The 13,588-nt window shown below is 38.2% G+C and overlaps 1 protein-coding gene across 2 annotated transcripts; it reads left to right on the top strand.

The window, feature by feature from the left end:
• The first annotated feature begins 253 nt into the window (after window positions 1-253).
• arl4aa (ADP-ribosylation factor-like 4aa) lies at window positions 254-4,066 on the top strand. 2 transcript variants are annotated; one of them, XM_080895520.1, is made up of 2 exons: window positions 254-335; window positions 2,613-4,066. In XM_080895520.1, exon 2 carries the CDS (start codon window positions 2,715-2,717, stop codon window positions 3,315-3,317), a length of 603 nt encoding a protein of 200 aa, XP_080751646.1. In that variant the 5' UTR covers window positions 254-335; window positions 2,613-2,714; the 3' UTR covers window positions 3,318-4,066. The 2 variants fall into 2 exon arrangements, with proteins under 2 accessions (XP_080751646.1, XP_080751645.1); XM_080895519.1 differs by lacking the exon at window positions 254-335 and adding an exon at window positions 615-1,035 and having other exon boundaries at window positions 2,613-4,065.
• Window positions 4,067-13,588: the final 9,522 nt, after the last annotated feature.

Genomic DNA, 13,588 nt, shown 5'->3' with positions numbered 1-13,588 from the left:
CCGGTGTTAGGCTGTGTATTCTATTATTCTGTCTTTGTGGGTTTGTGTGAAAATAAACAAATCAAAGGCGCTAAAATAGTCCAGCACAGACTGCTTATGCAAGGCAGTGGCTAAGGGCCAAATACTGTTTGTTATCCTTTCTGCGATGGCCTGCACTGAGAGAGGCGCTTTTCCTGCCCTCTGACCAATCATTTCAAACAAAAACACGCGGCCGAAGGGGGCGGTGCAGTTTCTGCGCGCGCACACACACACGCGCACACACACACGCACACACACACAGAGATCTGGCGCGGTCAAAAAGGGAAAGTACACTGCCTGCATTAGCTGAATCAAAGGTAACTCAAATTTTATTTACAATGGTTACTAACAATTAACCATGTTAATTGTTTATAAAGGCTAAAATACCGCTAACAATAATTATTATGATAAATGTTTAGGGTTGTAGACTTGACAGAGCTTAGAAACGTATTTTGAGCTCTTTGTGAACTGCATTTGCTTGACAGAATAGATTTCTAAATGTAATAACCAGCCGTATGCATGTTCTGTATATTATTTTTAAATATAACCTCCCCGGCGGTTTTTTTAATAGAAAATTTGACTTGACGCATAATTAGTACGTCTTACTGCGGATCAAGAATCAAAGAATACTGACGTCCGGAGTAAAATGGTGCGACGGGCAGTCAGAGCAACAGGTGATCTGCGTTCCCGGGCAGAAATGTGATTGACAGCTGTTTTAGCCAATCGGCTGACAGAGGAATGAGGGCACGCCAATTGCGCGGTCCCGCAGTGTCAGTATGGGCGTTGTTCCAGGCTGTGCGCACACACAGCGGCAGTGTCATCAGTGGTAGATCCATACGGGACACTGAGGACAGACGGACATGGTGTGTCAGTTTCTGGCGAAGGCTTTGCTGCTGTCTTTGCGGAAATAAGAGAGGAAAATATACCGTGAGCTGAATTTCAGACGCTGTAGATGCAGAAGACGACCGCGTTTCTGTCCAGAGAGATTAGCTGTATTATCTTATCGTCATATGAAGGGTATGTAACACATTTTTTTTTTACTAGAAATAAAAACGTATTTTCTTTTCCTTCGATTTAAAGACCTTACCACTGCAAAATTAGTGGAGAATCATATCGTGATAAATGGAAGTATTAAAATGCAATTAGGGATCGAGTATAATACATAAATACCGTGTAATGAAACATGAGTTGCAGTAATTTGAACTTAAGTACCCCTTTGAGCTCCATTATGAGGGACTTCAGCCAGTATGCAATGTAGTAATTGAAAGTTATCATCTTTAATTCACTTTACATAATAATGCTTTGACTCTGATACACCGCAAGTGAACGTAATAATAATTATAAACATATATCTATACATCTTAAAAGCCACATTGTCATTCAGTGAGTAGGCACTTATGGATATTGAGGGTGAAATAAAAAGTGGATTTGCATATTTATTATGTAAGAAAGTATTTAATGTTAAAATAAATTGGTAGACCATGACTAAGCATGGTCACAGTTTCAGTGTCACCATAATAAAAAGAAATAATGAAGTATAGTCTTTTTAATGCTGATTGTGAATGTTTTTATTGATAGCTTGAATACTAATAGTTTGGTAGCATTCTCACTATGTAAAGCAAATGATATAGTCTTTTATATTCTCATATTCAAAGTTTGCATTTTGCTTGGTTTTTTTTTTGTTTCCATTTGTCATTTGTTGGGGTTTTTTTTTGGCCACTTGGGGGCAGCTGAACTGAAAGCACTAGCTGACCTTTGCACATTCAGTAAGCATTGAGCAGCATTGACATCAGCTGGAGTCAGTCCAACTGACAAATACACAAGTGTAGTGCGTTAGCTTTTATCTTTGTTTTAGCCTTGACAAAATATTTTCCAGTTTTGTTTGCTAGAAGTCACTATGTTCAGCATTGTCCAGTATTCTGAAACTGGAAACGGGTATACCAGTGCTTAACCTGCTGGCTAAAAAAGTAATTATAAGCTTTAAGTTAAGCTCAGCTAAGGTTAGACAGTTTGTGTGGGGTTTTTTATGTAGTATTTGCCTCCTGAACAGGAAAACTATCCCATTAAGGACATTTGAGCCATTGTGTTTGTTTTTGTTTGTTTGTTTATTTGTTTGTTTTTTCTTTTCTATTTCACTTAGTGGTCTAACTTGGGAAAAGTATTCTTCTTCTGACTTTGGTGCTTTCCAGTTTAAAGATGTGTTGGATTTTATTGCTTGATTTTAATTTTTTAGCTTTAAATGTATTTATTTTTTGTACCTCCAAACTCGTGAACCAAAGTTCACCATATGTTGACCCCAAGTGAATTTACTATAATAAAATCCTATCTTTGTCCCCCGCCCCGCCTAGTTCAGTACGTGTAGGAGTTCTGCTGAAACAGGCTGACTTGGTTTGATATGATCAGTAATAGGTGACTTAAATTAACCAATAAATAGAATTTGTTATGTAACTTACACCATTCAGTTTGTTGACTTTTTGACTCTTGTTTATTACTAAGTGACTAGATTGTTATATTACTGACTGAGCAGTAATGTCTTTGAACCTGAGAATCCTTGGAAATTAGATGTAATCTTTGTCCCATCCATGTTCTTTCAGGTACTTGGTGCCATCATTTTGGAATCTAAACAGTTCTTTGGACATCTGTTGGACAGTTGGCTCAATCCTTCCAAATTCACCTGCCTTTCCCCATGAGAAAAGATGGGGAATGGATTTTCGGAACAACCTAGCTGTCTCTCAAACATCCCGTTCTTCCAGTCTTTCCACATTGCCATCCTTGGACTAGACTCTGCTGGAAAGACCACTGTCTTGTATAGACTGCAGTTCAATGAGTTTGTAAACACTGTTCCCACCAAAGGTTTCAATGCAGAGAAAGTCAGAGTGCCACTGGGAGGCCACAAGACTGTGACTTTCCACTTCTGGGATGTGGGTGGTCAGGAGAAGCTGCGCCCCCTGTGGAAGTCATACACGAGATGCACAGATGGCATCATATTCGTGGTGGACTCTGTGGATGCAGAGCGCATGGAAGAGGCCAAAACAGAGCTCCATAAAATCGCCAAGAGCTCTGAGAACCAGGGAGTTCCCCTGCTCGTGGTCGCCAACAAACAGGACTTGAGGCACTCTCTAGGATTGGCTGAAATTGAGAAACTGCTGGCTTTGAAAGAACTGGGCCCTGCTACACCCTGGCATCTGCAGCCAGCCTGTGCCATCATAGGAGAAGGACTCAGGGATGGCCTGGACAAACTCCATGAGATGATACTGAAAAGGAGAAAAATGCTTCGGCAGCAAAGAAAAAAGAGATAAACTTTTCATGAGATAGACGTTCCTATTGTTTCGTATGAAGGAAACCTAAAAAAAGGAATTTGTCCTGTTAAGCTTCAGGTTTAAATTCAGTATGCTGAGTTTTATCAGTCAAAACTGAGCTTTAGGATTCCCGGTCTATGTTTATGGTCATATGTTTATGCTGTTGATCAAGAAATGCACATAAAGGAATGCAGTATGAAGATGAGAAAGTTTCAGATATGTGTGGATATGTTATAAAGAATTTATATGGATTGCAAAGTATTGAGGGTTTGGGGTCTGGAAGGGCGATAGAAGTTGTTTTAAGGATGTCTGTTCCAAACAATATAACCAAAAATAATTTAAGAAAAGACTTGGCCTAGATGAAGGGTTATTTGGTGAATGGCTGAACAATGATTTATTTTACTATTTCATGTGTTGTTCTGACTTGTTTTGTTGTTTTGATTTTGTTTTGGTTTTTTTACACTGGACTTTGTGAAAGAAAAGTATTATGTTTTTATTGTATTATTATTATGCGTGTGCTTGCTGTCTTATATCGCTCTTTTTTTCAAAGCACTTTAGGTTATCACTTCCTATGGAGTTTTTAAAAAGATAAAAGTTATGTCAGATTTTACAGAAACATGTACAGCAAATGTTACTGAACAGTAGTTGGTCCACATTGGCCTCATTGTCTTTAGACTGGTTATGCAATATGTTTTATTGAATAAAACATGTAGAGCAATATTGACTGCGATATTGTGGCTATTATTTAACAGTTAATATTTAAACAGCAGCCACATAAAGGCTCATTTATTCAAATAATAGCAACACTAAGCTTTAAGGAGCTGGTTTGAGTCTCCAGAAAAAGATTATTAGCAGTTTGTTAAACAAATTTCCCAACAAGGCATTAAAGCATTCAAGAGCTGCTGACTAGCTGATGTTACAAGTCTAGTGTTTGCATGTGATAAGGAGTGTTTCCAAAATGCATGCTCAGCCAACCTGACCTCTAATTGTCACGTTCTTTTTGGGTTTCATTTTACGCAGCCTGCACACTAATTGTGTGGAACAGGAACACACCCAAAGGTTGAAGTTCCATTTATAAGATTGTGTCCCGGGAAACTCAGACATGTCTTATCATAGCCTGTATTTCCCTACAGATTGTCAGTTTCAGTGTTTTCTAATGAGCTAAGAACACACAGAAGTCAAACCTTCTGTAAAACTGACAGTAAAATAGCATTAACATCTTGGCCCCAAATTGTCATCAAAAACACAAGCCAAATCTCTTTAGTGGAAAAAAAAGAAGTTTGAATGTGTTTTTGCTTTTGCGTACTTCAGTGCAGTGGGATAAAGAGTGCACTGATGCGTTACTGCTCAGACATGTTGTCCTCAGAGCTTGAAAATGTTGTCAGGGCAGTCTGGAGGCCTGACCCAGTACAACAGGCTGGGGAAGGAGACTGTGAAGCCAGGGGCATTACTGAGTATTTTTGGACTGAGTTGGCGAGGATATTTTGTCCACTGCATTAATGCCATTTGTTCTCTCATTCCTTTGAAACAATTAATGACTGTAAGCCCAGCAGGCCAGTGTAGAAGCAGCTGGCTTTCTAAAATAGCTGTGTGATGCAGATTGGTAGTTTGCACTCCGCTCTGACTAAATCACCAAGTTTCCTCACCACATAAATATCTGTTCCAATTAAATGTCATAATTATAACCTCAGTGTGGGATTTTGGTGCTGTTTCCCAGGGGGCCTGTCACATATAGAAGGATAAGCTTATGTCCTTAGTGTGGGATTTTACACATTTGTATGACTGAAAGGCAACAGCAGGAAGTAAATGAAGGAATACTTTCAGTAGCTTTCAGTATTTAAAGGCAGAGGGAAACAGGAACTAATGGGAAGACAGCAAGGAGGAATAAATGCTACAATGGTACACAGTGTTTTGGTTACATTGTTGTCAGGTTGCCAGAATGACTCATTTTTGTCAAATGATGAAGCATGTTTTTGTATTTAGAAGCCCAGGTGCCTCTTGTTTGCCAAGGAAGGAAACTCAAAGGGGCACAGACATTTTCACACTTTTCCTGATTCCACTTCCCTCTCTCTGCAAGCAAGCCACGTCAGCTTTCTGTGTGTGCGCAAGTCAATTTTATGTGTCCTATCTTGTTTTGTCTTGTTATGTTCCTCAGGTCATTTCTACTGAAGCACTCACCAGAGAATTCTAATAATTACCGGTTCTACACCAAGTTGCGTATTAGTTTTTGGGACACAGTTTAAATGTCCATAAGCACATGTTGATTCTGGTAAGGATAAATATGGTGGTTATAGAAGCATAATTTTTTTAAATACTTTTTGGATGAAACAATAGTTAATTATACATACTTTTAGTGTATTTCCAATGGGCTCACTCTGTCCTGTTCTTTATCCATTCTTATTCCTGTACACTCAGCAAAAAAGTATCTGACTGTATCTTTATCAGTATAAAGTCTTGTGAATGGCATTCTACACAGGCAGTACTTATTAAGTGAAAACAGTTTGAGATCATTTGAACTTTGTGATATGACTTGTTATCCTGCTGATAGCAGCCATCAGAAGATTGGTACATTGCGGTCATAAAGCGATAGAAATGGTCAGCAACACTCAGTGTCTGTTAAGTATTGTTTAAACAATACGGCCTGCCTTAGAGGCTCAAAATGTGCCACAAAAACATGGCCCAAATTATTATACCACCCCCAGCAGTCAAAAGGGTTGATACAAGACTGGATGGATCAATGCTTTTATGCTGTTTACACTATTTTCTGACCCTGTCATTTGAATGTCGTCTGACCAGGCAAATATTTTTCAGCCCTCTATTGTCCAATGTTATTTAGCCTGTGCAAACTGTGGCCTCAGTTTCCTGTTCTTGTGTGGTCTTCTGCTGTTGTAGCCTATCTCCTAGATAACAAACAGTCATTGAAACTATGTTAAATCAACATTGGACTGTCAACCTAAATTTAACTGAATCAAGGCTGAACACTGATGTTTATTTTAATCAGTTTTGCACACTTGTTTGATATTAACCCTTTCACGCATGAATTATGACAACCTCAATCTGGATTATTTTTCTTAAGTATTTGTATTCATCTTTAGGCATGAAAAAAAAAATTTGAACTTCATTTTTTCACACATGTACTTTTCAAAGAGTTTTTTTACATGTCCATTTAGGTGGACAACTGTATGGAGTGACACATCAGTGTCCAATGTAGTGGTTTATGTGCAAGTATACCATCAACACTAACAAATACAAGAAAACAGCCTTTGAATGGCTGTCCACTGTAGTGACAACTATACGTGAAAGGGTTAAAACAACTTTGAAAGATAAATAGAATTTCAAATTGACCCCTTTGTACCCTTAATTTATATTGAAACAGCACTTACATGCTTCAAGGTACATTGTCTTCTGCATTCAGAGATGCTCTTCTGCATATCTTGGTTGTAATTAATGGTTATTTGAGTTACTGTTGCCTTCCTGTAAATTCAAAGCAGTTTGGTCATTCTCCTCTGACCTCTAGCATCAACAAGGCATTTTCCCACAGAACTGCCGCTCACTGGATAGGATATACCTATAGGGTCAGAAATGGACCCTCTATTTGTAAGAGTGCTGTGTCCTCAATGAAAAGTGAATTACGGTGAATAGATGTTCTCTTCATGTATGATCCATTAAGCATTTAACCTCATATGGTGTGTTTGACACAAAAACACTCACAATGTATTTAAAAAAAGCACACAAACTGCAATACCTCATCCATACAACACCTCTCACTAATTTTTGCTTTTATACTGGAACCATATCAACTGCCTGAGGCATGATTGAGATTGGCAGTTGTTTTCCAGCTTGGGCGGCATGAAGCTGAACATGGTACAAAATGTTCTTCCACGTGAGAACAGATTTTTCTACAACCAGTGACAGAAGCAAAGTGGGAGGAGGTGCTGGTTTCAGGAGGATTTCTCCACACTGTAAATTCTCGTGTCAAAGTTTGCTTTTAATGATATGCTCAGTGTTGCTAAACACAGTCACGCCCTTGAAACACCCTCAACGTAGGAATGCAAGTTGTCGTGGAAACTCAGACTCTTTAACTGTAAGAGGTTTGTACCTCCTTTCTAATACTGTCAGCTTTGTTCCTGTGATATTTCCCTCCCTCATCATTTTTACATAGGTGATTGTAAATACTGCAACAACCAATAGCCATAAGGTCTGTTGAAGGATGAGGCTATAGTATGGAGAAGAAGATATGCCTAAGATGAAGTAAATTATTGTTTGTTAAAGGTGACAGTAAAAAAAATCACACCATAGGTCAAGGATTTTGATCTTTCACTAGATTGTTTTGATTAAAATGCTTCTTTCAGAGTTACAGTTGGCCAGAAAGTCACATAAATGAATGACCACCAGTATATATGCTAGAGTGTTTGGGTGGTGAAGTGGTTAGCAATGTTACTTGACAGTCCAAAGGGTCTGTCTTTAAATCTGCTGGCAGTCTGTAGAATTTTAAGAGATGTTAAGGATTAAGAGACGGCCTTTACTTTCAAACCATTTTAAAGGGTCTTTTCAGTGACATGAAAAAAAAAGCTTTAAACATTTCACTTTTTAACCTAATCCCAAAGTTGTGTATGTATCTAGTAGTCATACTTTCAACAAGTTTTAACTGGGTGGGACAATTCATAAATGCTGAATGACCAAAATATCTCTGTACGTGATTTACAACCAGTTGTAACTCCTACATTGTGTGGTTAACCATGCAAAAGGCTATATTTAATCCAAACCTAACCATCTAGTTTTGGTGCCTAACTCTAACCAAACAATGACAGAAAGAGGGGGGGCAGCTATGCCTGATTTGACTATGATTTATGTACGTGTCCAAAATGTGTGGATTTCCCACATATTTCCCATAAGCACTCAGACCCTAGGTAGATAAGTACTGTAGATGAATGGAAAACAATTCTTTAACGGTTCAACTAACAGAAAGGGTGATCTTTTTAGGCAATGTTTGAAAGCTTTAAAAGATGATTTTTTTTCTATATTTCAGTTTGCAACAAAAACTATGTACAACATTTAGATGTTCTCCAAAGTCACTGTCTTTTCAAAATAAATTTTCAGTGTGTTTTTTCGCAAATGTTTGCTGGGTGGGTGGGTGAGAGCATGACTAAAGTTAAACCTAATGGTTTCAAGAATGATTTTCCATGCACACCACCTACTGCATCCCCACGAGTCTTATCCAGAGAAACACTATAAACATGTACTTGGCTTTTCAGATGTTGTATGCAAGTGGTTATTTATGCTTACAATATGCTGTTTTAAATTGGCCTTGCTGCAAAATGTTGAGACATGAAATTGCAGTGACAGGAAAAGCTGGAGGCTGGTATGGATAGGACTTGCACTCGTATGAACTTCATATTAAACGTAAATGATTCACAGAGAAATAAGGTCAAATTAGGTATGAACTGAAAGTGAACTTAAATGTGAGCACATGTGCTCACATTTCGCAAATATCTTTTTTGACCTTGAACTTGGGACTGCACAGTTAATACTCCTTACCTTCCAATGCAAGCGTTTAAATATAGACTGTTTCACAAAGAAAGCTTTTTTGGAGATAAGGATGTGGACACATTTGGTGCACTGAAAGAAACCGCTTGCAGATAAAGCAGGAACAAGTTAATACACATACTTGTGCTGCATGCCTGTGACAGTAATGTTTGTGTCAAACTGCACCACTGCACTTTCCCATAAATCAGCCTCCAGAGGGTTCTCTCATTCTGCTGAGTTTTGAGATTTACCCTGTTGTGTACTTAAAAAGGAGATTGCAGTACATGCGTACTTGTAGCCTGCTTATTATGCAAGGTTATCATGACGGGTTTCATTTTTCTTCCCCCCAGTCTATTGAGAGCTAGTGGCCTATTTACATGTGAATTCCTCCTGCAGCCCTGCAGCCTCGCTCAAAGTAGCGAACGGGGCCACCTGCAAGGGGAAAGTGGGGAGGAGGAGGAGGAGGAAGACACGGTTTGAGGAGCTACAGAAGTGTACTCCTGTTTTCTTTGGTGCAGAGACGAAAAACTGGTTTCATTAATTCTTACGATACATAGAGGGTAAGCTGTGCCAAAGTGAACAGAGGTCAAACTGACAGAAATGTTGTGCTGAATTCACTACTTTACAACCTATATAAATGCTGGGATTACAGCAAAAAAAAAACAAAAACAGTCTTTGCGTCATGGATTTCACATTCAGTCCAGAGAAAAGGACAAATTGTAGGATTTTTTTTTTTTTTAGGAATATATAAAAATAATGTGTGCTTTAAAACTGGTGAACAGAAACAGTTGTGTCAAATCTTTCCAAACAGGATGTTAACAGGCCATTGGACTTGAATCCCATCTTTAAACCTTGCTTTAGCTGAGTGTGTAAGAGAATCATTCACTTTCTTTAAGGTTTTTAAACTGGAAAATTTAGCCTCCGTTCTGAAGACTTTTACTGATAGTGCCCAACTTATAAAAGCTAAGTACTGCTCTATCAAACTAAGTGTTATGCAGTGCGCACACCTGCTAGACATTTGTACTGTGGAAAAAAAACAGATTCCTGCTTACAGAGTAGTGTAATCTACACTCAGTAAATGCAACCTTTCAAGCACCATCATCAGGTATAAAATCAAACTTTTATTTTTTTTTGTCTTTTTCTTAAACCTACAAATATGGATTACTGGGATTTATATTCAGGGTACATATATGTAATTAAACACAACCTGGTATAAACAAAATCTGTTGCCGGACATTTGTGATGCAAATAAAACACACTATAGTAGAACTACATGCATAACTAATTGTTGTAGGCATTACTGGTGTGTTTCAGGGGTGTTTTTCTGCCGTGGGTTGTTGACAGTCTTCATGTGATGACATTCCTCGGTTCAGTTTGTGTGAAAGCCTCTTTGTCAAGGTGATGATTGCTCTTTCACTTCTCAGTCTTCATCTGAAAGAGGATGGCTGTCGACAGCTGGAATGGGAACAGGGGAAATCTGTATGTGCGTGGGTGAGTGCGTTAGATGAGGGGCAAATTACTTTTTCATTCTCTCTTTCATTTTGACCTTGAACTCTGTGATACCCAGTTGCACTCACTCAACACCCATGTCCACACACAAATCTGGTCCACAAAGAGCTGTGTCCCCTCCAGTCTGGCTATTGTGAGGCACAAGCCTGTGAAATCTGTCTTTGGTCTTGTTTGGGCATAAGGGATTAGGGTGGGTTTAGGCTGTGGTCCCCAGTGCTTTATGTTTGCACACTGACTGATAGGGAAATCTGTGGAGAACACTGTGTTCGGATTTGTTTGGTAGCATTTCATCGTTCCGCAGATGAAAGGCCCCAGAGTTTGCAATATAATATCTATTACTATTTATGAGTTTTGCAGCATTTGACAGGAACCTGTTATGCTCTCTACTAGTAGCTTTGCATGATTCACAGTTCAAAACAATCCTTGATTACCTAATTCCCCTTACTTTAAGACAGTGGTTCTGATTTGTTGCCCTTTCCAAATCAAAGGTTAACTGCTTGCACCTACACTGATCTAAGAATTTTCAACTTTTGCCATGATTCTTGTGAATATCATATATTACACTTTGTATATGACAAAAAATAACGAAATGCATAACTGCTGTCCCTACAAATTGGATAACTTTAGGAAAAAGAATAAAACAGTACAATTTAGGAAACATTTGTATCACCTAAATTAAACCCAGGTGGTTAGGGGTAACATAAACCTAGATCTTACAACAAGGTTATAATCTGAAAGCAAATCTGGGAAATCAACACTATATTAAAATAACAAACAAAGCTTAATAAACTAAAGTGCAAGATTTAGATTTAGTTAAAATGCTCACTTACTTTTTCTGCCTCCTAATATTTTTAATGCATCTGCTGCAGGTTAATTCATTTATTAGAAACCTTTTACCTTTGAATATAGACAGACAACTGTTGTTATGTCTAGACAGTCTGCCCTCTTTATCCTAATTGAAATTCAAATCAGTTACTGTGAGTGATTCATCTTAACGCTTCCCAATGATGTCTGCCATGAAAAGGAACTCCTAAACCAAAGCAAGCGGACTTTTGGTTCACACAGAGGTCATATGTATAACTTCTCTCTGCAGATATTTTAATTGCATCTCTGCTTTATCAGGTGAGTGCACACATTGAGCATGGGAGAGGAATACAGTGCATCACTTGGGTACTGAGTTGTATCAGCTATGCATAAATCCGTCAAGACTTTAGTGTGTAAATGTAATTCTAAGCATGTCTATTGTACCACAAAGGTATTTCTGTAAATGTTTTTTATGTCTACTGGAGTAAATACTGGGGTAGCTGTAGCTCAGGAGGTAGACCAGGTCACCTACTAATCAGAAGGCTGGTGGTGCTCCAATCTCCAATTCCCTAACCCCAAGTTGCTCTTTGATGCATCCGTTGGAGTATGAATGCGTGTGAATGTTAGAAAGAAAGCACTTAAACAGGAAAAGCATAAAAAAGTGCTTGTGTGAATTGGTGAATGAGAGAAGTTCTGTAAAGTGCTTTGAGTGCTTAGAGTAGAAAAGTGCCATATAATAACCAGTCTATTTACCATATTCTAGAAACTTGTGAAAGGCTTTTTTCTATATGTCTCCATCAAAATGCTGCATGTACAAGGTAGATAATGCAGAAATTTTCGTAACTTTACTGCTTGATTTGCTAGCTAACTAACTGTAAATAAACTGGAAGGCTACATTTTGTTGTACTTTCTGACCATATGTAGATAAGATAAGATAAGATAAGATAGAACTTTATTAATCCCTCGGGTGGGTTCCTCTGGGAAATTCGATTTCCAAAAAAGCACAGCACCGACAGAAGTTACAGAGTTACAGAATATTATATATATATATATATATATATATATATACACACACACACACACACACACACACACATACACATATATATAAATACAGAGACAATATAAATAAAATATACGAAGGGGATAAATAGAATAAATAGGAATAAAAAATAAAAATACAAGTGAATTGCACATTTCAAGTATTGAGGTCTATTGCACTGTTGACTATTTACAAAAGTATTGCACAAAAGGTATTGCACAGTGAGGTGAAGAGGCACTACAGCTTAGTTGTTCCCCCCTCCTTTGTCCTCCTGTTTCCCCTCCCTCTCCCCTCCAGAGAGGAGTTAAACAGTCTGATGGCGTGTGGGACAAAGGAGTTTTTAAGTCTGTTAGTTCTTGTCTTTGGGAGAAGCAACCTGTCACTGAACAGACTCTTCTGGTTGTTAATGGCCGTGTGCAGAGGATGCCTGGCATTGTCCATAATGTCCATCAGTTTCTTTAATGTCCTTTTCTCTGCCACTGTCACCAGAGTGTCCAGCTTCATGCCGACCACAGAGCTAGCCTTCCTGATCAGTTTCTCCAGCCTGGATGAGATCTGGTATATTCAAGATATACCGCCTGAGCCAGTGCTCTGCAATTTTTCCTCATCTTGTCAGTGTTGGTAAGGTTAAGATTATAGCTTCACAATGTGGAGAAAACAGTGTTGTACAGAATGTTGAAACTATGTTGAGAGGACATACAAAATTACCTTAAGAAAGGAATGTGTTGTGATATGTTCAGTGTAAGACTCCCATGTCTGAATTTACTTTGGGTCTAAAGAGGCCAACTGAAATACAAAAGGTGAGACTTTATTACTGGCTATTAACAGAAAGGCCAAAATATCAAAGCCCAAAAGGTGAACAAATAAAAATCCAAAACATGAGACTGAGGGGTGCACACAGGGAATAGATACAGAGATGATAACATACACTGGGATAAAGAGTAATGATAGAGGGCTATTTTCACACAGTGCTGATTAGGAAAATGGAAATGTGTTGAAGAAGACCTCAAAGTAAAATACAGAATAAACAAGAGAAACACTAAACACAGAGACAATAAACTGACATCAACAAATACCAAGACAAAAGAATACTGGAAGCCAAAGACGTAAAAACAATAAGAAAAAGAAAGAAAACTAGTTTGAGACAGTGCAATGAGTGATTAGGAAAAGAAACACAGAACAAACTAAAATCAAGCGAATAACAAACTTAAATACAGAAAATGAAGATGCATAAACACCATGAATTCCCAAACACTGCTTGTCACATAAACAGGTAACCACAATTTCATGAACTCAGTGAAACTCTTCAAAATAACACAACAATGAAATCACAAACCAAAACAGAGGATTGCAAATTGGAAACTTCTTATTAGGACTTGGGCAGAAATCC

The sequence above is a fragment of the Rhamphochromis sp. 'chilingali' genome, assembly GCF_963969265.1.
Source record: "Rhamphochromis sp. 'chilingali' genome assembly, chromosome: 11".
Classification (NCBI taxonomy): domain Eukaryota; kingdom Metazoa; phylum Chordata; class Actinopteri; order Cichliformes; family Cichlidae; genus Rhamphochromis; species Rhamphochromis sp. 'chilingali'.
Note: the sequence above shows the minus strand (reverse complement) of the source record. Positions and strands in the feature narration are given on the sequence as shown.